The sequence below is a fragment of the Lontra canadensis genome, unplaced genomic scaffold (genome assembly GCF_010015895.1).
Source record: "Lontra canadensis isolate GAN:19392208 unplaced genomic scaffold, GSC_riverotter_1.0 scaffold104, whole genome shotgun sequence".
Lineage (NCBI taxonomy): Eukaryota > Metazoa > Chordata > Mammalia > Carnivora > Mustelidae > Lontra > Lontra canadensis.
Window position 1 is genome coordinate 962,719 of NW_022631098.1, and position 25,951 is coordinate 988,669.

The following is a 25,951-nucleotide window of genomic DNA, read 5'->3' on the forward strand; positions in this document are numbered from 1 at the left end:
CATCTTATTCATGGTCTATGATTGTTGTAGGGCTTACCTGATAATATTCACTATCTGTATATATCACAGATATGAAGGCATGGTTGTAACACACACGCACACACATAAGTCACACACATGTACATGCACACATGTATGTGTACAGACGGATGAGAGACAGAGTGAGCATGCACACACTCTAGCTCCACATAATAACAGGCACACAGTCAGTGCTCGGTGAGAGGCAACTCTTGATGAATGCTGAGATCACAGGATTGCAGTCGGCATTCTGGTGAGGTTCTGGCCAGACTGGTATAAAGAAGTTCAAGGATTTCTTTTTTTTTTTCCCCCAAAGCAGACAGATTCATGTTCAAATTTAGTTCTGCAATTGACCAGCTGCATTATCTTGGCCAAATCATATAAAGTTCTATCTTTTTATTTATTTGACAGACAGAGAGCACCAGTAGGCAGAGCAGCAGGCAAAGGGAGAAGCAGGCTCCCCGCTGAGCAGGGAGCCCAACGTGGGACTCGATTCCAGGACCCCGAGATCAAGATCTGAGCCGAAGGCAGACACTTAACCGACTGAGCCAGCCAGGTGCCCCAAATCATGTCGACTTCTGAATCTCAAATTCTTTAAATGTAAAATAAGATTAAAGAATTAAATAATAAGATTAAATGTATGTGGCAGGGTTTTGGGGGTGGGCAGGATTAAAAGGGATGAATTATGTATAAAGCCTCTGGCACGAAGTCTGAAGATGATGTTGTATGAAAGATGTACAATACGTATGTTATTTTTTCTGGGATCATACACAGATTCTTTAGCCCCTGACATTTTACTTCATCTTTAAAGTATGTAAGAACTGTACCTGGGAGCTTCACAGGACTGGTGCACAGACTGAATGAGATGGTACATAAACTGTCAACAAGCTACCAGCACATACTTGGTTTTCATTGTCTTTCTACTCCACTTCCCCAGGTCCATACAAAATCTACAGACACTACAATAATGTAGATCCGAATGTACAGCAACAATAGCTTGAATATTCTAAGAAGGATTTAAGGTCTTTGTCAAATATTTTCAAGAACCTGACAAAAATTGCTCACTCAAGATGGAAACGGTACTGCGAAAAATCCACGTGTCTATTTCCACTCAGTAACCCAGTCATTCATTTATAGGGGCGGGTTCCATAGCCTGTAATTTCTGGGAGGGTCAGGGCCATATCTGGTTTAATTGCCCTTACATACCCAGCGCCTAACCAGTGGTCCAGAAAATAATAAGTATTCAAAAAACATTTGTTGAACACGAGTAAAAGTCACTCCTGGCAATGCTCCAGCCAAGACCACACAGGATTAGCAAACTGCAGACTGCCTCCAAAGAAAAAGCCTTTCAGCTCCTGAGACATTCAGAGCAGAGTCCAGGCCTATGTTCCCAGCAACCTGCTGATTACCGGTCATCTGACCATCAGAATTACTCTGTTCCTTCAACCTCACCAGGCCCCTCGCTAGGAACTATTTGCAAGTATTTCGGACATTGCCATCAGAACCACCATATGTCCCCCAAAGACTGCAATCTGAATTCATCAGGTTTTACTAAATCTATTTTTTATGGTCGGATTAACCTTTGAATGAGCACATTAAAGGCAAACGATAAAGCAGAATAATTTCTTGGAATGGACACTACGTGTAAATTTGCTGTTGTAACATTTATACACAAGGTGACAATTTCTGATGCAGTGGGAAGCATTACAAATGTGCAGAAGTCAATTCAGCCATTAGGAAAAAGCAAGAGTTGCTAGGAAACCACGTTCCAAATAAGGAATATTATAGTGGTGACCCAGACAATTTACCTATGCTTGACATGGCTTCAACACAAGGCGCAACAGATTTTTTCAAAGCGCTCCTGACACTGAATGGTTCCTACCAGATTTGCAACTCAGGCGATTAAAGAGTTAGTTGCCTTTCTGTGACTTGAAAATTTCAACGGCCAGAACAGGAAAATGCAAAATCAAAGTGAGTTAAACACGATGGGAGATGTTTCCTAGGACTTCCCAAGTGTCTCCCGTGTAAGTCGGAGGCAGGCGTGTCTATGGTACAAAGTCGCCTAACTTCATTTCACTGAATGAAGTCCATTCCATCTTAAAAGAATTTACTTTTCAAGTCTGTAAACTCTATTTCTGGGTGTTTGTATAGTCACAGGAAAAAAAAAAAGCCTTTGAGAATATGCAACACAATTCAATATGTGGTTACGATTTGTTGGTAAATTACAGGTGGCCGGACTCTCTCCCGTGTCAGGTTTCAGAGGCCATTTTGCCTCCTGTAGTTTTGTTAAATGAAAAAAAAAATGATTTCAAAGCAATCTTTAAATTTGTATTTGGAGCTAGGTATTAGATTTCAAGATAGGACTTCTGTTTCTGGTTTGTCATGCTAACAGTGGGGTTAGCGTATAGAGAGCACGTTACTCTCGTACACATTAGTCCATCTTGCTACTTTCATATAATTCTTGGTGTTCTAAGATTTGCACTGCTGGTGCTGGCATACGTGAATGTCCCCATTAACTCTAAAAGAGATTAAGTTCAATTGGCAGTGAAGATAAACACCGCATCAAGGACTAATTATGGACTCTACAGTGGCTAACTGAACATATGAAAAAAATAAATTAAAAAAAAAAACTTTTGTGGCAGCAATAAATAATAAAAGCTCTCTTGTTAAGTAATGCCAGAGAAAGAGACCATATTCTAAAATATAATAGGCTAACCTACCCCACACAAAATGTGTTGGCAAAATAACAAATTAGTGTCTTTCTTAGGGGCAAGGCTTGGCAAACAAAGATTCGTATTCTTTCCATAAAACTCAGATAAATAAAAACATGAGCTCCCTAACTACTCGGAGGCTCCACACTTCTAAACATACCACATAAGAATCAACTAAAAATAAAATAAAATTTAAAAAAGAAAAAAGAAAAAAATTGCACCAGAATCTAAATCAACTCATTACTTTTTTCACCGAGAATGTCTGATGATTATCAGGTAAACTGGACAGTGTGTTTCATAACATACAGTTAGAATGGCCAAAATTAGCAAGACAGGAAACAACATGTGTTGGAGGGGATGTGGAGAAAGGGGAACCCTCTTCCACTGTTGGTGGGAATGCAAGTTGGTGCAGCCTCTTTGGAGAACAGTGTGGAGATTCCTCAAGAAATTAAAAATAGAGCTTCCCTATGACCCTGCCATTACACTACTGGGTATTTACCCCAAAGATACAGATGTAGTGAAAAGAAGGGCCATCTGTGCCCCAATGTTTATAGCAGCAATGGGCCACAGTCGCCAAACTGTAGAAAGAACCAAGATGCCCTTCAACAAACGAATGGATAAAGAAGATATGGTCCATGTATACAATGGAGTATTGTGCCTCCATCAGAAAGGATGAATACCCAACTTTTGTAGCAACATGGACGGGACTGGAAGAGATGATGCTGAGTGAAATAAGTCAAGCAGAGAGAGTCAATTATCATAGGGTTTCACTTATTTGTGGAGCATAACAAATAGCATGGAGGACAAGGGGAGATGGAGAGGAGAAGGGAGTTGAGGGAAATTGGAAGGGGAGGTGAACCATGAGAGACTATGGACTCTGAAAAACAATCTGAGGGTTTTGAAGGGGCGGGGGGGGGAGGTTGGGGGAACCAGGTGGTGGGTATTGGAGAGGGCACGGATTGCATGGAGCACTGGGTGTGGTGCAAAAACAATGAATACTGTTACGCTGAAAAAATAAAAAAATTAAAAAAGAATTGTGTTATATAAAAGTTAATGCATTAAAGATTATGCTATTAAATTTTTAAAAAAAATGAATGCATTTACCAATATAATTTTTAACCTCCTCTTAGGACATTGTACAAACACACCTGGGAGGGACCCTCTCTGCGAACAACCTAAAGCAAATGAAACTGATTATAACCTCTTGAAGAGTGTTTACCCCATAGTGATACTACCTAAGAGCAACTTTATAAAACACTTAAACTATGTCTCCATGAAGGAATGCATTTCTCTTCTGAAAATGTGCAGGTGTGAAGACTGGTACACAAAACCAAGCTACACAATTTTGTATTTTTTCATGCACAGTTTCATGCAAATCAATTCAGTGCTCCCTTCCATTGTCTGGTTTTGTTTTCCCTTTCACAAACTTACTATTGCTATTTTTTTCATGCAATGAAAACAGGCAAATACTTTCACAGAAGGACTCCTTGGAAAATCTCTTTGACAAAAATCATAACAAAATTCTTCAGCAAGACCAGCACTTCCCAAAGTGTGAGCCTGATAAACTACTTTTTTCACAGATTGAAAAGGCGATCAACAGTCTAATTAAATTATATTAGAATCAATCATGATTCAAGATAAAAGCCAAAATCAACTAGCAAGGGGATTCCATCTCATTGACATACATATTGCACAAATAATAGTGTCTATTAAATCATTAGGCCAGCATTTTGTAGGAGGATTGTAAGGCAGTAGGCATACGCTATCACAGCTCAACATGTCAGCACCGCGCCAGAAGAGAATTCTGCGATGAAAACAAATTTCTGGCACAACATATAAAAATAACTAGTTAGCGCGGAAAACACAACCTTTAAGTTCAAAGACTACTGTATGAAAAAACATAAATACAACATTTTGAAATATGTGTCTTCTGCATTAAAATCCACAATAAACAAAGGGAATGTAAGCAGAAAAAAGGATGCAGTAAATTGGCTGGTGGACGTGTCTGATCAGTCCGGCTGGTGATTCTAATTTCTGAAACAGGGATGGAAGCACAGCAATCCCCCGCCCACACACGCAGCACTGAGCTTACCTCTCTCACTTAATTTTAAAAAATTAATCATTTTGGATGGAATATCTCTAAAACACATTACTCATTTCCATTCTCTTAAAGAGGACATCTAATACAAGTTCACCTGTTGACTACAGCCATGAAAAGTCTAATTTATTAGGTAATGGGATACTCAAGCAGTAAGAAAAATAGGACAATGTGAAATTTTTTTACCCCACTTCCATTTAATAAGTCTGTGGTGCACAGAAATTAGGAGTGCTTGTTAGCTAGATTTTTTATTCTTTTTTTCAACTGTAAAACGGAACTAACAGCAATATAGTCCTCCTTGATCTGAGACTCAGAAGAGCTAATACCTTGCAAGGCCTTGGACCAGTGCTGCCTGGCATACAGTTAAGTGTTTCAGTAGATGTTTATTTATCGTTATTCTGCAACAGACAGTTTAAATACAGTTGGATGTTTTTTGTCTTTTCTGTTTAAAAATAATGTTATCTGTGATGTGGGTTGGAAATAGGCACAAATGTAGATTAGTGAGGATGAATCGTTATTAGTAAAATAAAACTGATCAAAACGTACATGACTTTGAACTTCTGTTTCTAGTAAGAGCAGTTATATAATCTGAACACCCCTTGGCAGGTCAGCTCAAAACGTACATGACTTTGAACTTCTGTTTCTAGTAAGAGCAGTTATATAATCTGAACACCCCTTGGCAGGTCAGCTCACAAGGCACTGAAAGAATCTTACACCAAGATAGGGAGGGGAATGAACGTCAAGGAGAAGTGAGCGCGACATCAGAGTGTGATTGTCTCCTGTGGGCATCTTCTGATTTCAGAAGGGTTAAGGAACTGAGCAGGACTTTTGGTACTGCAGCAGGGCTTGCGGAACCGTGGAGACGAGATCCAGAGGCTGAGGACTGAAAGGGAGAAGTCTTGGTAAACCCGCCATACTTTGAGATGAGACCTCAAAGCCAACACCAAAGGTAGGAAGGTGATACCAGAAACAGAAGGCGAATCGAAGTAAGCTGGGCCCCCCCAGAAAATACATCTGAGCATTAAATCATCTGATCCCTGTTGTTAGAGCTCCTACAACTCTTTACACCAGAATAACACAGAAAATTTCCCCACAGGAGGGAAATTATTTCTACAATGTTTTTATACACAATCACTAACTCTCAAACAAAAAATATCAATAATTTAGGCACAGAAGAGATGTAACATGGCCAAAAATTAAGTGAAGGGACAGATAATATAATGGACCACAAGACTCTAGAGAAGAGATTTATCAAGCAAAGAATTTAAAGGTAACTGCAGCTGACAGAGTCAAGGAAATAAATAAAAACAGTATGAAAATGTTTGTCAGATGAATGGTGATTTAAACAACGGCCAACTGCTGTCACGTGAAGTGTGAAGTGGATGGGTTTAACGGATGAGTTTCATAACCAGCTGAGGGGAGTATTAGTGAGAAGACCTGGACAGAATATAAAGACTCGAGTTCTAGTAATTAAACAGAAGCACATGACAGAGGAGACTCTATTATCACCTCATTTACTGGTAAACTCTCAATGAATAAACATTCTTCACAAAACAGAAACCTCTTTCTAGTACCAAATAAATACACTGAACGGAACAGATTAGCAAATATATTTAGCCGTAAATTTCGCCAGTAAAATTACTATACTATACTATACTGTAAAATTACTATACTATAAGTAATATAAAAAATACTATAGTAATTTTGTGCATTATTCCTGCAATAAAAGTCATTTACTAAAATTATGACTATTTGCATTACCTAAAAGATCAAAAGTAATCAAAGGTATCTACTGCATAAACGTGGGATGTGAGAATAGTTGGGCTCCGTGTCCCAACAGTGAATTCACATAATGCCTACGTAGTTCTTTCTGACCCCTTAGGGTTAAGTTCTGGAGGTAGAACATTTCAAGTAAGTATACATACTTCAGGGTAAAAGCACAAACTAGAATTTTATCCATAAACAATTACCAATTAGTTTTTCTTTTTTTCCTAAATACAGTCTTGGGCCCTATGCTCATGAGGTTAATTTAATACTGCCAATATCTGCAAAGAATAAATCCCTCCTAATATGAAAGTAACAATATCAGATTTCCTTTATAAATAACAAGCATTTAAAAATTAATTAGAGAATAATTATTTCATAATCTCAATAAATCCTGTAAGCTCATTAGAAGACTAAGTTGAAGCTTAAAGGAGGTACAATTTACTTTATTACATGCAAACTGTAAGTATATGTAAATTGTGTGTTAATATTTCTGCGTTTGGACTATGCAGTTAGAAAAGATTCACAGCATTTCCCTAATCTGCAATAAAGATTGCTAAACACATTTTATTACAACACGATCATATATTGTATTTTTAAGTCTCTTTCACCATCTCTGTATAATTGCCTCATTACATAAAATGTACCGTTCTCTAAATGAATGAAGCAAATTTGAATTTGTGTGCCTATATGATAAAATTCGATGAAAATATTTTTTAAAAACTGAAGTCCCAAAGTAAAACCCAGATAGCCGGATACACTAACTCAATCTTCTTCCAAAGCCTTAAGTCATGAAAATGCCACTTGTCTTCCCAAGATATATTTAATCACATTTCCTACTCAATTCTCAGTTCAGCTTCTCTTTCCCTATTAACATTTTCATTTTCAAGGAATAAAGTGTAGGCAGTGATAAATATTTTCTAATAGTCAATAGTGGCTAAATTATTAGTGAAAGTTAGCCTTTCTGCCTTAAAAACTATTCAAAATACTTGGGTAAGATTAGGGTCACAAGGCTATAGAACAGCATGAAATCATACAATTTTCTAGTGAAATCACAATATGGCTAGCTCACAGGAGAAAGAATATAAATTTGGTATTACTTTTCATCAAGTGTCTACTGTTGAAGATGTAAGAAAATCAGATTTCCTCCGGGGAGGGAAAAAATGGAGTAAGAATAATGCTGACACTCCAATAGAATAAACACTGTATTGAGAAAATATTAAAAATGCTCATCATTATTTTTAAAAGGGCTCTTAATTAAGGTCACTTTGGCTGGTCTTTCAGATTTGTTAAATAAATAGACCATGTCTGTGTATGCTTTGTAGATACAGGTCTATAACTAGCCTCTGAGTTTCACTATTTATAAAGACTAATTTGCTTGAGTATCACAAAGTGAATAAATGAAATTATGTTTTTTTACATTAAAAAAATTTTTAAGTAACCCATTTTTATAGTTAGTGATTCAAGGACATTACCAGTCATTTGGGAGTAATTATAAATGGTAATTCAGGTACCTAATTTCCTTTCATGAGGGGCGCCTGGAAGGTTTATAAAGTCATATAAACATTATCTATTTTTCAAAATACGAGAGGTTTGGGGAAGTTTTCTTTTGAGTAATTCTTGCACCTCAAATAGCTTAAATTTTAAACAGCCTAAAACTTACACAGTTGGAAGTAAATAGTCAGCTGATCACATAATAACCCTACTGCACACCCAAGCATTTTTAATAAAAGATTCTTTCAATAAGTCTAGAAATGTTCCCATGGCACCAAGTCAGAAGCCAATTCAAAGTCAAATTAATATGCCAAAAACAATCCCAAACCACACAAATAATATGAATTAGTAATGAAGCTAAAATTAAGGTGGTTTTATGATTTTGCACTCTCTCTCTGCATTCTTATTAAATCTTCATAGACATTTCCCCTTCTGATTTAATAAGACTATCTGATTCATAAGACAGAGTAATGTTATATCCCGCAAATGAAAATATGGATGAGCCCGTGCGAAACACCATTTGCTCTATGGTCATTTAACTTTGCTTTGACAGGGCTGAATCAATACAAACCTTCTACCTCCTATAAAAGAAAATCAACGTAGAAAAACAACCCCAAGCGAGAAGACTGCCCAGGTGTTATTCTTGAAAATGTAAGAACTGATAGGAATTCAGTCTGGAGCGTGTATATGTGGAACTTGCAGCATACCTGAGGCTGGATCCTTCTTGTTTGTTTCTGCTGCCCACGGGAGAAGTGTCGTGCACACACTCGAATAACTTGTTAATTACGTCCTGAGGGGACCGAAACTATTTTTTCAATGCTCCATGCTTTCCTATTCTCACTACTGATAGGAATGGTTAGAAAACTCTCTTTCCGCATTTTAAAAATCACCAAACGTAAATGTATTGTGTACACAGCAGCGGTAAAAGGAGTCATTCTGTCCTCCACCCCTGCCTGCACCTTCCCGAATGAACCCCCCCCCAATCTTCTTCCTCTCCCTCGGAGGGAAGCACCACCTTGAATTTGTATGAACCATTCACTTTTTTTTTTTCCTTTACACCTTCCCATTGATGTGGATATTTCTAAATAACATATTGTTTCAATGCCCCCAGTTCTGAAACTTACTTAAATGGAAAAATACTATAGCATTCTTCTATGATTTGCTTCTTTTGTTCACTATGAAGTTCTGACATCCATCCATGTAGTCACTTTCCCAACTGTATGGTATACCATGGCATAGATCTATCACAGTCAATCTACTCTACTGGACGGTTATTTGACTTATTATCGGTTTGAGGCACCTATCAAAGTACTGCTGTGAATACTCTTAGGACTTCTGCCACACCTCCTCCTACTTCTCTAGGCAAACACCTAGGGAAGCGATTGTTGCGTTGTAGGCAAAGCACAAATTAAACTTCACTGGTAAATGTCATGGACACCGTACCATTTACACTGCCACCAGCTGTACATGATTTCCTGCTGCTCCAGACCCTTGCTGACAATTGCACGGTCATGGCTTCAAAGCTGAACGAAACTAGTAGGTGGGAAAGCCGGAGTAGGGTGCTGTCAGTATGCATCCTTTCACTTACTCATGAGGTTAAGCAAAGATACTTTTAGTGGTTAAATATGTTGCAAAAATATTCTCCTAGGGGTGCCTGGATGACTCAGTTGGCTCCAATCACGATCCCAAGATTCAGGGATCAAGCCCCACAATGGGCTCCCTGCTCAGCGAGGAACCTGCTTCTCCTTCACCCTCTGCCCATCCTTCTACTTGTACTAATAAACAAACAAAATCTTTTTTAAAAAAATTCTCCTAGTCTGTGGTTATGTTTTTATTCTTTTAAGGTGTTATCTGATAAACAGGAAGATTTTAACTTTAGTGTAGTAAGACTTACATATATTTTCCTTTACGGTTTGATAACTTTTAACTAGAGTGGTTTATGAAAAAATTTATTCCTTCCACTAAGTTAAAAACTCCAAATTATAGATTTATAGTTTAATAGTATGGCCCTTCATAATTAACCCAACTGGGATTACTTAATGTACAGACTCATGAAGTAGAGGTCCAGTTTTAATACTTTTGTCCATGTGCATAACCAGCTCTTCCCTAACTCTTCCTGGAACAGCCTATCCTTTCCCTACTTAAAATGTCACCTTTGTCATTTAGTCACTCCCCCTTTCTCTGATGCACTATGGCATTACCAAGACATGTTTAGTTTTTAATTCCTATGATTTACCTTCATAGAATCCCTTTAGGATTACTGTGTCTGAGAATTGATTAATGTCTTTTAATTGTTCCAGAAAAAAAAATCCCTTTTATGCATTCCTTCTGTACCTACATCTGGAAGTCCAACTAAACATTCATTCTTATATTCTGTACTCTATACCTCCCACATATTTTATATTTTACATTATCTTTATTAACTATATTACCTATATTACATTTTATCTATTACATTACATTTTTATCTATATTAGATATATATTTTTATCTATATTATCTGTATTACATTATCTATATTACATTTTTAACTCTCTGGACCTAATTATGGGTAATTTCTTCAGTTCTCACTTCCACAGTACTAATTTTTCCTTTGGCTGTGTCTAATCTACTTTTAAACTCAACCACTGACCATTTTCTTTCTAAAGTATTATGTTGCTGGCTTAGCAGTCCTCTGGTTCTTTTTCAAATCTACTGTTCCTGCCTCACATTATTAAGCTTCTTTTTTCTTTAATTATACCAAACATTGTCATTTTGATTTCATCTGAAAATTTTTGTATCTGACAACACTTCACTGTTTTTCTTATCTGTTGTTCCCACTCCTTCTCACCACAATACTTTGAATTCTTTTGTCAATGTGTGGGTTTGGGGTTTTTTGGGGGTGGTGGTGGTGAAGGGGTTTTTAGTATTAGCCATTCATTCCCCAGAGTATTTACCTGTGGAAATTCTTTGAAGATGGGACTGAGTTGACTTCTTCCAGAAAAAAGTGGTGTTTCTTAGTTTCCTGTTATCACTGCTCATGACAGCAATTACTTTAAATTCACCCCTTAGATTTTATCAGTTCACACATGTAATGTAACTGGCATTTTTCTTTCCCAATAGTTCAGCGAGATGCTCAATAGGTTTAAACACGCTAAATAGTGTTAAATATTTCTTCACATTTTTAAGAGCACTTTAATAATTTTAGTCAGAAGGGACACTCAGAATATCTAATTTGCCATAACTCCAGAATTAGGAATGTACCACATTTTGAGGATTTCTTTTGTCTATATTTTTAACTCAAGTTTGATGAGCTGTTATAAAAGGACTGCCTTACATTCATGGTTACTTCTCCAAATACACAATTTCTGGTTTATAAGAGTTCACAGTGATAATACTCCTGGGATCCACTGGATCCTGGCAAGACTATAGGTAGGTGACCTCATCCATTCTTTGAGGCAGATCTTAGGTTGTGAAAAGCCATCAGTACCAAAAAGAGTCCAGTATACTTGGAGATAATTATCTACCATTTCTAAATTTTCTTAGTTACTGGCTCCAACCTTCAGACTCTGCCACATTAAAAAAAAAAAAAATGCAGAAGTAACCCTGAGTGCAGAGGCTTCATGAGGAACACCTGTACATTACCTGAAAGATAAGATCTGCCATTTTCTTTCCTCTTCATTTTGTGCTTTTTTTGGGTTATCTCTGCAACTCTGATTCTCACTACCATCCTTGCTTGGTAGTGTTGAGTTGGTCACTGACAAGTGCTTCCTTGGTCTAGTCCTTTAGCTCACTCTTTTCTCCATGGCAATGAGCCTTTCACATACATTTTCCCATTTCTGACATCATTCCATTTGTTCTTTTCCTGGATATATGAGTTATCTCTAGTTAACCTCATCTTTGAGTTAACCTACTTGTCTAATGTGTAAGTTACGTAAGTAGAACTCAGAATGGAATGTCTTGCCCCGCCCAGTAAAAGATCTGTTACTACTCAAATCAAATGGCAGACAGGGTTACCTGAATTGGTCTTCCATCAGGTGTCAGCACCTCTTCTGAAAGCTCCATCATCTTGAGGGCCATCAGAGCGATGGGCTTGGCGTGGCAGAGGCTTTTCCTGTGGAGTCCTGCAGCAACACAGTAGGCATCACCTATTGTTTCCACCTGCAACCAGCAGACAAATCAAATGCAAACATATGATAATGAGCCAGAAGAGAAATGATTAGTTATGTGCAATCACAAATGTTGCTGAAAACATGTCAGCAGAACATCAATAAATTAAGCAATTAGATAACTGAGTGTAATCACAGCAGAGTTTGCAAACAGCTACCGTCAAACACAGTCATCTCACTCTAGGGCTGTTCATCAACGTTATCACCATAGATGATCATTGAAATTGGGAACAACTGGAATACAGAACAATCATACTCCCAAAAAAAAAAAAAAAAAAGAACTGCCAGTATTTTGCCTGAACAATTTCCAAATAATGACCTTGTACAAAGCCACCCTCTTGTTTCCTTCAAACTTCCAATATTGCTTATATTTGAGAGATGAGAAGCTGCAGTGCAGAAACCTATCCATAATCTTACAATTAAAGACTTAATAGACACTACCAGAGTTTTTTCAGACCCTATTCTAATTTTATTGTCAGCATCCATTCTGAATAGTCATTGCTTTTGTTAAATAGATTAAGTATTTACCCCTGGGTAAAATCCCCAAATTTCCAAAGCATAAAGCACAGTATAAAAACTAGGCACAACTAATTTTCAGAGGAAAGTACTCTAATTATCCAAAGTATATGGTGGTATACTTTTGGATAATTTGCAAATGATATAACTAATAAGGGGTTAATATCCAAAAAATATAAAGAACTCACACAACCGAACACTAAAGAACCCAAATAATCTGATATAAAAATGTGCAGAGGACTGCATGAAACACTTTCCCCAAAAAAACCATATAGATGGTCAACACACCCATGAAAAGATGCTCATCATCACTCATCATCAGGGAAATCCAAATTGAACCTACAATGAGATACCACCTCACACCTGTGAGAATGGCCCAAATCAAAGAGACAAGAAGTAACAAGTGCTGATGAGGATGTGGAGAAAGAGGAACCCTCATGCACTGTTGATGGGAATGTGTATTGGTGCAGCCACTGCAGAAAACAGGATGGAGGATCCTCAAACACTCAAAGATAGAAACCCCATATGATCCAATAGTTCCACTGTGGGGTATTTACTGAAGGCAAAGGAAAACACTAACTCAAAAAATATATGCACATGAATGTTTACTGCAGCATTATTTACAGAGTCAAGACACAAAGGCAACCTAAGTGTCCATCAGTAGCTGAAGAGATAAGGAAAACATAGGATATATACACCCTAGAATATTACATAGCCATAGAAAAGATGGGATTGTGCCATTTGAGGCAACATGGATGGACCTAGAGGGTCTTATGCTAAGTGAAATAAGTCAGAGAAAGACAAATACCTTATGATTCCAGTCTTAAGTGGAATCTTAAAAAAATGAACAAACAAAAAGCATAAGCAGAACTATAAATATAGAGGGCTATTGGTTGCCAGAGCGGAAGGGGAGGGGAGGTGGGTAAAATGGGTGAAGAGGAGTGGGAGATAGAGGCCTCTCGTAAGGAATGAGTAAGTGAAGGGAATTAAAAGAACTTGAGGAATACAGCTGATGATGTTGTAACAGCAATGCAACAGGTAGCTACACTGTGGTCAGCACAGCATAATGTATAAACCTGTCAAATCACTCAGCTGAACACCTGAAACTAGTGTAACACTGTGTCAACTATACTCAAATTAAAAAAAAAAAAGTATCTGGTGATAAAATCCTCCATAATTCTAATATTTTAATTAGAGCAAAGTGATGAAATATTATAGTAAATGTCCAAATCCAATAATACCTTGTCTATGGAACCCTCCAGAGTCCTTCCATTGGTTTTTAGCAGAATTAACCATTTCCTCTGCTCTGTCTCAACAGCACTTTTCATACCATTTTACTACAGGCTTTCATTTATAATCAAGATATATCCCCAACTGTGATGTCAGCTTTTTAAGAATGGGACCACGTTTTTTTCATCTCTGTATTCATAATGCTTACCATGGTTTCTAAAATACAGCTATTTAATAAACATCTACCGAATGAACAAATTAATGAATCAACCATGTTTATCATGATTTTAATAAGTCATTCTAATTGTGTATTCATTGTCACCATTCATTTCATGAGCACCATGTACATGTGTGCAGAAAAAAAATTGCCTCTCAATGACTAGAGATGCTTCTATCATAAATATACCAAAACTTACAAAATATGCTATGAAAGATTTAATAGCCATCATTAGATTTCATATCAAATGAAAATATGCACTGAATTAAATTCTGTAGGTGCTAATTTAGGGAAAATGGTGAGAACAGTTAAGCTAGGAATGCCAAAAAGGCCATCTGATCACCAAAATCTTATAAGGAAAAATGCATCAAAAATTTTTCCAGTATCCTCAGACCTATCATGATTTTCAACATTTTCACTTCAAGACCTGTCTTCTTGTGCCAGAAAAAATGGAAATAAAATCATAGGGTAAGAAAAGAAAAACAATGCACTGTGAGTCAGCAAAGGTTTTACTCTGAATGCTGAAATATACTTCCCCCAAAGAATTCCCATTGAGAAAGATAACCAGTAAATAATTAATCTCTAAAATGTGTCAACCTACCATTGTCTCCCTAGAAACAACAATTTCTTCTAATCCTCATAATTATCTCATCCTTTTGTGTTTCTATACACCTTGATTTTTTAATGTTTTTATATAAATGCCAGGTAACGTATAGTGTAATATTGTTTCAGGTGTACAACAGAGTGATTCAACACTTCCATACATCACCCAGTGCTCAACATGACAGGGCACTCCTTCATCTCCATCACCTGTGTCCGCCATCCCCCACCCACCTCCCTCTGGTGACTGGGAATGTGTTCTCTGTAGCTAGGAGTCTGTTTCTTGGTTTGTCCCTCTTTCCCACTTGGCCCACTTGTTTTGTTTCGTAAACTCCACATATGAGTGAAATCATATGGTATTTATCTTTCTCTGACTTCCTTTGCTTAGCATAATACCCTCTAGTTCCATCCAAGTTGTTGCAAATGGCAAGATTTTGTTCTTTTACATAGCTGAGTAATATTCCATTGTGTACAGATACCACATGCTGTGACCTATGTGCTTTGAAACTGACTTCTGATTTTCAGATATCAGAATACATAGGCAATAAATGATTTGTATAAACAAACTGCTTTATAGACCCAGTGAACATGCATGTTTCCGGAGCATGACCACGTCTTGAAATCCTATCCTCCTCTTCCTCAGCAACTATCATCTTCATTATCATTTCAGTAAAAGTTTATTGAGTTTCCACGAAATGTATATTTCTAGAATTTGTACCATAAGAATACAGGTGAGTTACATGTAGCACTTTCTCTTTCAGCCGTGTGTAATGTAAGACTATGGAGGAGATGGACCCATAGGTTTCCAGTGGATATGACACAGAATCTAATAAAGTGTAAGATAAATGTAAATACAAAAGAGCAAATTCACATTAAAATCCATATGTTATCATGCAAGCTTTTACACTACTTAGTTCCCAAGTATCTGAAGTCAATTTAACTCTCAGAAACAATACGATCAAGAACTAGGCAAGAAACAAACGTCAAAAAATAATGGCCTATATCAAGATGTACAACTCTCATAATAAACACCTAACACATTGAAGAAATATAAACGATGGTTCCATCTTGCTAGGCCAGATTATGTTGCAAGCACAGTCTAACTTCCAAATCTGCATGCCTTAAAATAACAAAAGCTTATTTTTGATTCATGCTATGAATTCATGTGGGTTAAAGGATTAGAGGACAGGGGAGAAACATGGGGTCATGTCTCTTAACTCTAGGAACAAGGTTAACAGAACCTCCCCCACCTGGTTGTCACGGCAGGGAAAGAGAGGTGCTGACAAACTGTTTGCTAGCCTTTGCAGCTTTCTCCCAAGGGTGACATACAGAGCTTCTCAAGATTCATTCACCAAAGCAAGTCACACAGCCATGCTTAATGTAAAGAGGATGGGAAAAGTCAACCACCCTTGTGCCCAGACATGAGCCAGAAATATTTGACGAGCAGCACAGAAAGCACATGAAAGAATAGGTAACAGCTTTAAATAGCTTAAATTTTTCAAACATCCAGATGTCTGTGAAATGCAGGTAATATATGATATTTTCTCTTTCCTTAAAGATATGTTCAGCTTCTTAACCTGAAAATCTTGACAAAAATGCCACCACTTTAGTAATGCAACTTTCCACAAAAGGTCTATTCTCTCCTCTCCCTTCATCTAATTCAGGTCTGGACAAGCTTAGCAGAATTAAGTGTATGTGCAAATTTTAGCAGATTCCCTTCAAAAATATTACCTAATTTTGCTTCCCAGGGAGCAGAAAAAGTGAAAACATTAGACAGCCATTACATTTGCTCCTGGGCTGTTGCCTCGAGTTAAGCCAGTTAGTTAAACAGGGGGACACTGGAAACACACTAAAAAGACAAAAACAAAAACCTGTCTGAAAAGTTAACGATGTTCTCAATTCTTTTGCAATTGACTCAGTGTTTTTTAAATAAGATCTTAAATAGGGCTGCCTGGGTGGCTCAGTGGGTTAAGCCTCTGCCTTCAGCTCAGGTCATGATCTCAGGGTCCTGGGATGGAGTCTCACATCAGGCTCTCTGCTAGGCAGGGAGCATGCTTCCTCCTCTCTCTCTACTTGTGATCTCTCTGTCAAATAAATAAAATAAATAAAATCTTAAAAAAAAAAGATCTTAAATACAACAGACACCATCTAAAATAATGCATCTCAGTTATTTTTGACATCTTCAACCTGTTCTCAAATGACATTAGAGAAGAATAAAGATGGCTAACTTAGTCATAGAGATGGAAAAGATAGTCCTTGCATCCTTTTCTGAGCATAGAAGAGAAGGTTTATGTACTAAAAATATTATGTACAACTGTTGCCCCACATATTATTATAGCTGGTTTTATCATACTCAAAAATTTACCCAGCTGGGATTATCATCTTTTCAAACCTTCATAGTAAAAGTCTTCACATTATTCCAGAAATAAAGGTGATGTACGTAAACTTCTTAGAGCTGTGCACTTGTCCTTTTTATTTACTTTATTTCATTTTAATAATTTAAAAGAATTTTAGTTCCTAATAGAATCTCGTTCCTGTAACATTCTTTACCCTCCTCTCCAGGCTAATGCTCATGAAATATCTGAGGCTTCTTGGAAATGTGGTCACAGTGAGGAGGCAGGAGTGTGTGTGTGTGTGTGTTGTGGTACTGGGATAGGATGAGCCTAAAAGAACACTACATGTAACGAGGCAATGAATAATACCTGCCCCCCAGGACCCACACCCACCTCGGTCCTTCAATCCCACAGTCCTGGGTCTGTCTTCTTTCGGACTTTATAGTTGTTGTAAAAGAAAGTTTGGGGAGGAGGCAGAAGAACAGAGGGTCAGAGAGCTCTGGCAGCCTGTCTTACTGGACAACCTCCCTCTCCCCCTCTAGACAGCATCAAGGGGAGAAGCACATGAGAAAGTCTGCCGTCTAGTTGTTTGCCTTCTGTTTTTGGTTCCTAATGTGATTAAAAACAGAAAGAGAAGGAGAGGAAGGATGAGAGAGAGACCGAGACAAAAGAGGTGTTGAAATGAGGTGCAGGCAGACCGACGAAGTCTACAAATGAAACATCTTTTCTCTCCTGGTATCTCACCAAGCACCTGGTCACCCAGTCATGATCACATGGGTGGAACAGGGCTAAGAAACATGCCACATTCTTCAGGGGCTCATTGGATGTGGTTAAGAACATGTGATTCCCAGAAAGGGTACCACATTCACCCTTGCTGAGAGCACGAAGCCACACCTGCCAGCCCAATCACTTGTCTGTCAGCAGGTATGTCTCCTGAAGGACAGGGGCTAGACAGAAGAGTTTTCCGATGGTTGGTAGGGAGTCTGAATCCATAGGAGGTTCTGAAGGTCTCCATCACCTTTAAACCAATGGGGTTGCTGGTGATCTGGACAGAGATTATCCAAAACACTGGTGAGAAAAGGCAGAGCATGGAACAGGCCTTCATGAAGACTTATCAATAGCAAAAAATCAGGAAGAACTTTGGTCTTGGGTAGACTGAGGTCTCTTACATATTGCCCTTCACCTCACATGGGCTCGGCAGCTCTCCACAGATTTTATGTCCCAGTTTTCCCAGATACTCAGCAGTGTGGGTGAAAGGGGCTGCTGGCCAAAGATTAAAACTCAGGTGGTGGTTGTCAACCAAAGGTTTTAGGGCCGTGGAATTAGTCCCTGGAATATAAGCAACTTGCCACAGACATTAAATGTGAACCCAGCTTTTCACTGGTCTTGAGGTTGTGGTTCTTGAAGACAAAATGATCCTCTTTAAATATGGCTCCTAAGTACCTACATTAGAAGCAGACGGGTGGCTCAGTCGGGTGGCATCTGCCTTTGGCTCAGGTCATGATCTCAGGATCCTGGGACAGAGCCCCGCATCAGGCTCCCTGTTCAGTGGGGAGTTTGCTTCTCCCTCTCCCTCTCCCTCTGCCCTCCACTTCCCAGCTCCAGCACATGCTCTCTCTCGCTCTCTCTCTCTGAAATAAATAAATCTTAAAAAGAAGAAAAAGCAGCAGCAGCAACAGCAGCAGGTGGAAAGGCCCCAAGTCAGACAAAGGTTCACGCAGCATAGAGGAAAGTGCTGCTGTCTTCAGCATCATTTCCTTGGCTTAGACGGAACAATGGCCATGTCCACAAAAGCTACATTCTTGTGGATGGGAGCACCAAAGGAGCAGAGGGACCATGATGCAGACAGGACAGCACATACACGTCACCACTGGTCACACAGAGCTCCGACAACTGATGGCAGGTCATCTGGGGCAAGAACAACTAGGTGAATCACACTAGTACCCAAATAGCTTGAGTATCTCCATGGGCTTCCCTGCTGAAAGTAGTCTGATTTCCCTTCACATAGTAGGTAGTTTTGTAAGAACTGGGCCACAGTTCCCCTTCGGCAACAACGGCCCTTCTGTCAGATTCAGGGACAGTCTGAGGGGAAGAAGGGGAAGAAGCTACAGGTGGTGTCCTGTCCTGCTCCTACAGAAGACGGCCGTGAGCACGGTGTCCTGACCTGATGTTCAGAGTGGAAGGAAATGACATTTGTCCCGAAGATCTGACCTCATCGTATTCTTTAACAATCACCTTGTTTCTGCACTAAGAGTTTGTTCAAAAGAGACCTTGAACTTGTAACCTGTCCTGAGATGTCTGAACTCTTTCATCGGTAATCGGTTTAAATCTTACAAATCTGCCTTATGGCCCTTAAGCATGACTGTTAGGTGGGGGGTAGTTCAACAGGTGGGGTCCCACAACGCGGGTATATTTTGGTTGACGAATCTTGTGGCCTCACCCAAGTGCCACTGCATTCACCCCAACCTGGGCTCCAGCGGGAGGAAGGCCCTGTCAGCCTGGGCACACGTTGTCCCTACTCCACACTCAAGAAAGTCTTTGAATAGACCACATTCAGGGGACGGGCCTTGCCACCCCCTTCACTTATTTCATTTTCCTTCGCCATCTCTATTCCCTTCTCATGAACATCACTCCCTTATCTTCTCCTCTGTGCCCTCCTTCACGTTGTCCTTCTTTGGCATTCCCATCTCTCCTTCAGCTTTTCATCGGCTACTTGCTTCTGCCGCCATGAAGAAGGTGGTACACGTCAGTCATCACCTGAGTCCTCAGTCATCACCCGAGACCTCTAGGACACCGTGAACCCGATCTCTGCAGGCACTCCACCTAATATTACCAGGGTGTGGTAGGGAGCCCCTCCTGAAAGTAGTCGCTCACCAGTACCAGAGGTACAGGACAAAACTGACGCTTCACGGGTGATGGCTGGCAGGATGGGGCAGTGGGTATTGCTATCCCCCTGCTACCCCAGCTCTAAAGGAGGGGACACCACTGGTCTCAGTTCCTGGGATTAGACAGAGCAGTAACTTCAACTCAGCAAGAAGAGGCTCCATCTTCCACGGGGTGGGTGGGGGGCGGTGTCAAGAAGCAGCCTATACCTCTTTAACATAATTTAATTAGACACAATGTTGGGAATCCACCTCCACATATTAATCTCTTTCCTGTACAATATGATTACCAGAAAGCAAAATTATTAAGCTGTCCTCGTCAGTTTTTGTAAAGAATCTTTTAGTCATCCAACATGAGCACCTTCATTATAGGGTCTTATTTTACGATGTTAAAGGTTGAGATCCTGGAAATTATTTTGATGTATTAATGAGTTAATGCTGCAAAGGTTAGCACTCTGGACGGGTCCTTGTGCCATCAATGGCAAGAAGAACTAAGGTGTGATGAGTCATTCGAGTGACCTCATAATACTTCTAACTTTCTAGCGATGTTACCCCTTGTCACACAGGAACTGAAAGTCCTCATATGGCAGAGTCATTAACCAGACTGGCACTTCAGACAGGAGTCTCCGTACACAGACACTGACTCTTTGCACACTCTCAGGAAAATAAAAGGTCATCCTCTCCTAAAGTCCGTTGTCATTGTGATCAGTGGCTTGCTGTTTTCTCCAGGACTGCTTTCAAGTCACAGCCTGATTATCTTCAGAGATCCTGACTCAGAGGATAGGTTGAAACCAGGTTTATTTACTCTTTTGAAGCCTTGAAAACCTCATGGATACGCTCATTATTTTGAAAGATGGCTCACAAAGAGAAGAAGAAAAACTATTTCTATCTCACTGGGTATACAGATGTTAGGGCATGCTCCCATCACAGCAAACTAGACAAACAAAGCCTAGCTCAAGAAGGAGCCTTCAATTTCAAGGGTTCCCCCCTCCCCCTTCTGGGTCTGTAACTGTAATACACACAGCCAATAGGTCAAGTTCCCTCTCTAGCATGATGCCATGAGAGTGTATGTGGGCGTGTTTGTGTGTGTGCCTATACCCTCCACCTACTAGATATTTACTTAACTTTTTCTACACCTGAACCCTAGCATATTAGCAGGATGGTCTTTAAGAGTTTTATTGAATGTTTTAAATTGTGTCTAATTTCTATATTTATAGATTGGAACTGTCAAGTTTCCAAATATAGAAGTCTGGACCAACTACATAAAAATCACCCAGAGGGTTCAAGTGAGATCCCCAAGGCCTCACACCCAGATACTAAATCAAAATATAGGTATAAGGCCCAGCTATCTTCATTTTCGCAAGCTCTCAGGTATATTTTATGATTTCCAAAGTTTGAAGACTTCTGGTAGATTATGTGAGCCAAAATACACTATAATACTCACTTTTTTTCAAGACCCAATCAGCTCTTGAAAAAAAGAAAGGAAAGAAAAGCACTCCTACTCTTTAACCACAGCCATCCCATATACTCCTATTCTGGCTTCTACCTTATCCATAGGGCAGTAAACTTCTCTAGACATTTCCTTATCTGCCAGAACTTTAAACTACAACTTGTAGCCCAGACATACCCTCCACCCAGCCAACACACACAAAATGTTGAGAGTCATTTGGCACAGTAGGTACTCAATGACCCAAAGAAAGTTTGCTGAGTTTAATTAAATACATCTAAGTCAATTGTGTATAATGGTTTAGCAATTCAAATGGAAACAACTTTAAGGATTTACTCATAAAACCACTTCAAAAGATCCCTCATTCTTTAAAAAAAAAAAAATCTGTCTAATTATATTCATTTTGGTTGATTTTCTGACCCAAATACAACTTCTTTTAAGGATGTCTCTACAGTGCTCAGGCGATACAGCACTGGAAAGGAGGTCATGGATATAAATAGAACAGTGATTTGGCCCAGGAACTACTCCCAAATGAGGGAAAATAGATTCCAAATGACTGCCTATCAAAGAAAGCTTTTTTCCTGATAAAACACTCAGTAGATCCATCAACGTAAACTCCGCTTTCTTCCCAGGAATCTCAACCATGTGGAAAATGCTGTTGACAGGCACCAGGTTATCTACCATAAAAGTTATCGAATACTGAGTCATGTGAACAAAGAAGAATACATTGAAATACCCAGTCAAAATTTCTTTCTAAATCTTCAAGTTAGATGTGGGCAACTGAAAATTTCTTTCTGCCGTCCAGTAGTCTGTCTTGTAGGATCATCAATGACAGGACTCCCAACTTTTCACTTTCATCCCCCACTACCACTTTAATTGACTCTGTGCTCCAATCAAAATGAGTAACTCAAAGTTCTTTGGAAACTTTCTGTATCTGCCACCACCATGTCTATACTGAGTTACTGTTCTACTTGGAATCATCCATTCACTCTTTATAATTACTGAGTCTATTATTTCCAAGAAAAGTTTTCCAGGGATTCCTGATTTGACAGAACTTTAAACACTGTCCCTAGAGAACACTGAATGTCTGCTATATTTTCATAAATACATAATGTGTTAAATATTGTTGAGTTGATGTCACAACAATAAATAGTTTCAGGACTTACAATAAAGCTATAGTAATCAAGGCACAATAATATTGAAAGAATAGACAAACACATCGTCGATGTAGATGCCCATTAATATAGGCAACAGATCTTTGGCAAAGGAGCAGGGGCAACACAATGGACCAAATATAGTCTCTCAACAAATGATACTGAAACAAGTGGACATCCATATGCAAAAAGTAAATCTAGACACAGACCTTACACAGTCCACAAAAAAATTAACTCAAAATGGTCCACAGAGCTAAATGTAAACTGGAAAGCTATAAAACTCCTAGAAGATAGGAGAAAACCTAGATGACCTTGGGGATGGTGACTGATGCCTTTTTAGATACAATACCAAAGACATCATCTATGAAAGAAATAAATGATAAGCTAAAATTGCACTTCATTAAAATTAAAGCCTTCTGCTCTATAAAAGATAGTATCAAGAGAAATGAGAAGACAAGCCAGAGACTGACAGAAAATATTTTCAATAGACTTATGTTATATAAAGGACTCATAAAACACTTAAAACTCAACAACAAGAAAACAAATGACCTAATTAAAAAGTGGGCCAAACACCTTAATAGACACCTCACCAAAGAAGATACTGAGATCTTACCTAAGATCATACTTAAGAAGAAACGGCAAATAAGCATATGAAAAGATACATCACATCACACGTCATCAAAGAAATGCAAATTAAAACAATAATGAGACAGTACTACATGCCTATTAGAATAGACAGAACACTGACACCACCAAATGCTGACAAGGACGTGAAGCAAAAGGAGATCACGCGTTGCTGTTGGGAATACAAAATGGTAAAGCCTCTTTGAAAGACATTTTGATGGTTTCTTACACAACTGAAGATTCCGTATGACTGATACATATGACTGATCCAGCAACTGCATTCCTTGGTGTTTACCGAAGGAAATGAAAACGTAGGCCTACATGAAAACCTACCCACAGATGTTTATAGAAGCTTTATCCGTAACTGCCAAAACTTGGGAGCAACCAAAATGTCCTTCAGTAGGTAAATAAAAAAAAAAATAAAGAGTAGAATATCCAGGAATGGAATACTGTTCAGCACTAAAAAGAAATGATTGAACCATGGTAAGATACAGAGACTTCAATGCCTATTACTAAGTAAAAGACACCAATCTGGAAAGGCAACATACTGTGTGATCCCAACTACGTGACACCCTGGAAAAGGTAACAGGACGGAGACAATAAAAATATCAATGACGGATGGTGACAGACAGATAAGGAGAGGATGACTAGGCAGAACACAAAGGATTTTTAAGGCACTGACAATACTCTGTATGAAACTATAATAATGAAGACACATCATTATACATTTGCCCAAACCCACAGAATGTGCAATACAAGGAGAACTGTAAGGCAAACTATGGACTTACGGTGATTATGATGTGTCAGTGCAAGTTCATCCTTGGTAAAAATGTACCATTCTGGTGAGTGATACTGATAATGGGTAAGGCTATGGGGGCAGGGAGTATATGGGAAATTTCTATACCTTCCTTTCAATTTTACAGTAAACCTAAAACTGCTCTATAAAAATTAAGTCTTCTCTTACAAAGTGAATAGTGCAGCCCAATAAGCAAATCAAATGGAAATATGTCATTACAAACTTGTTTCTTAAAGGAAGACAATCTGGTCTCCATAAATCCTAACAGCCTCAGTTATCAGTGGAATTATTATCTTTTATCCTGCTAGATTTAGTTTCGAAAACAAGCTTTCCATAACCTCTCTTCTAGGAGTCAAATGTGTCACATGCTTCCAAGTCCATTTTATGCTGTATCTTTTCTGATCCTTCAAATCCTTCAGTAGAATGTTATCTTTGCTTTTTGTAGAAACTCAATAAAACTTGGCTTCAGCATATCTTACACCACAGTCATCTGTGTGTGTATGTTATGATCACCCTGTCTAGATTACTAGGTCATTTACTTTTGAAGGAAGGATAATATCTTGGTTATCATTCTAAGTCCTGCAGGGGTTAACAGAGTGCTAGCACAGTAGATGCTTAAAGAATTATGATTGCGTCAAACAATGGATCTTGGAACACTCCATCAGAAACTAATGATGCATTTTATGGTAACTAACATAACACAATAAAAAAAAATAAACATCTCTACCAAGAGCTAGTCAATATAGATAATGTATAAATTACCTTTCAAAATCAAAGTCATTGTTAACAATCAACTCAGATTGAGGTTACATAATGCCAAATCAAGAACATATTCAGGTGATAAGGCGATTTGCATGAATAATGGACATATTTCCATTAAGCAGACAAAATTAACCACTACCTTCAGGTTTCCAAAATTGACTCAAGCCTCTCATACACACCTGCCATCCCAGGAAATGCTGCCACCATTTCTTACTTGAATGATGGTATAAATACCCCTGTGTTCTGCTACTGCCAACTCCCCACCTGAGATTTATACCCCACATGACTTTCAAAGTGATTTTTATGAAGCAAATCTATTTGTATCACTCCTCTATTCAACATCCTTCAATAACTTCATTTGTTCTGATGATTAAGACCAAAATCCCTAAAACACCTATAGGTTCTAGCTTCTATCTACTTCTCTATCTTTACCTTGTGCTACTCTTGCATTATTGAAGTTAGACCATGGGGATCTTCCTTTAGTTGTTCCAATTTCATCATGTTCCTTTCTGACTTAGCTTTTACATATCCTCACCCTACTGGATGGAATCCTCTACCCCCACCATTTTTCCTACCCAGTTATCTCCTTCTCATTCTTCAGATCTCTATTTAAATGTCTTCTCCTCGGGGATGCCTTCCTGAACTCCTAGACTAAAATAGGTGTCTCTACCATAGGGTCTGATAACACCACATAATTTTTCTCAGTCATTCTTATGGTAGTTTATAAGTACATATTTTTTGAGTAGTGATAAATCAGTCTTCCTCACTACACTGTGAACTTCATGGAGGAAGATGTCATGTCCATTTTGCACTAAGACATGTGGTGCCTGACACGTGGTATGTGCTCAAGAAGCATTTCTTTAAGGTATAAATGGGTGAAAGTAGTTGGTCAAGCTGTGGACCTCCTTAAGATCATGAACTCTTGAGATCTCCCCAAACACCCTTCTGGAATGGAAAAAGCCTGAGCAATGCTCAATCCCCTATCTATTATCTTTGTGACCTCAAACAAGTTCTAATTTTATACCTTCCTAGTGATAACCATAATTTTAATTAATCATTAACTGTCTATGTAATTATTTGTTTAATGTTTAATTCCAGTGCTCAATTATAAGCACCTAAGAATGTGGACCATGCCTGTCTTACATACCACTATGCTC

At 38.6% G+C, this 25,951-nt stretch overlaps 1 protein-coding gene across 2 annotated transcripts in view; it reads right to left on the minus strand.

Moving 5' to 3' along the window:
* GUCY1A2 (guanylate cyclase 1 soluble subunit alpha 2) overlaps nt 1-25,951 on the minus strand; it is a 308,505-nt gene that overhangs the window by 85,215 nt on the left and 197,339 nt on the right. For both annotated transcript variants that reach the window (XM_032838446.1, XM_032838445.1), the window contains exon 6: nt 12,082-12,225. In XM_032838446.1, the coding sequence (XP_032694337.1) occupies nt 12,082-12,225 (144 nt within the window). The remainder of the gene's footprint in view (nt 1-12,081; nt 12,226-25,951) is intronic.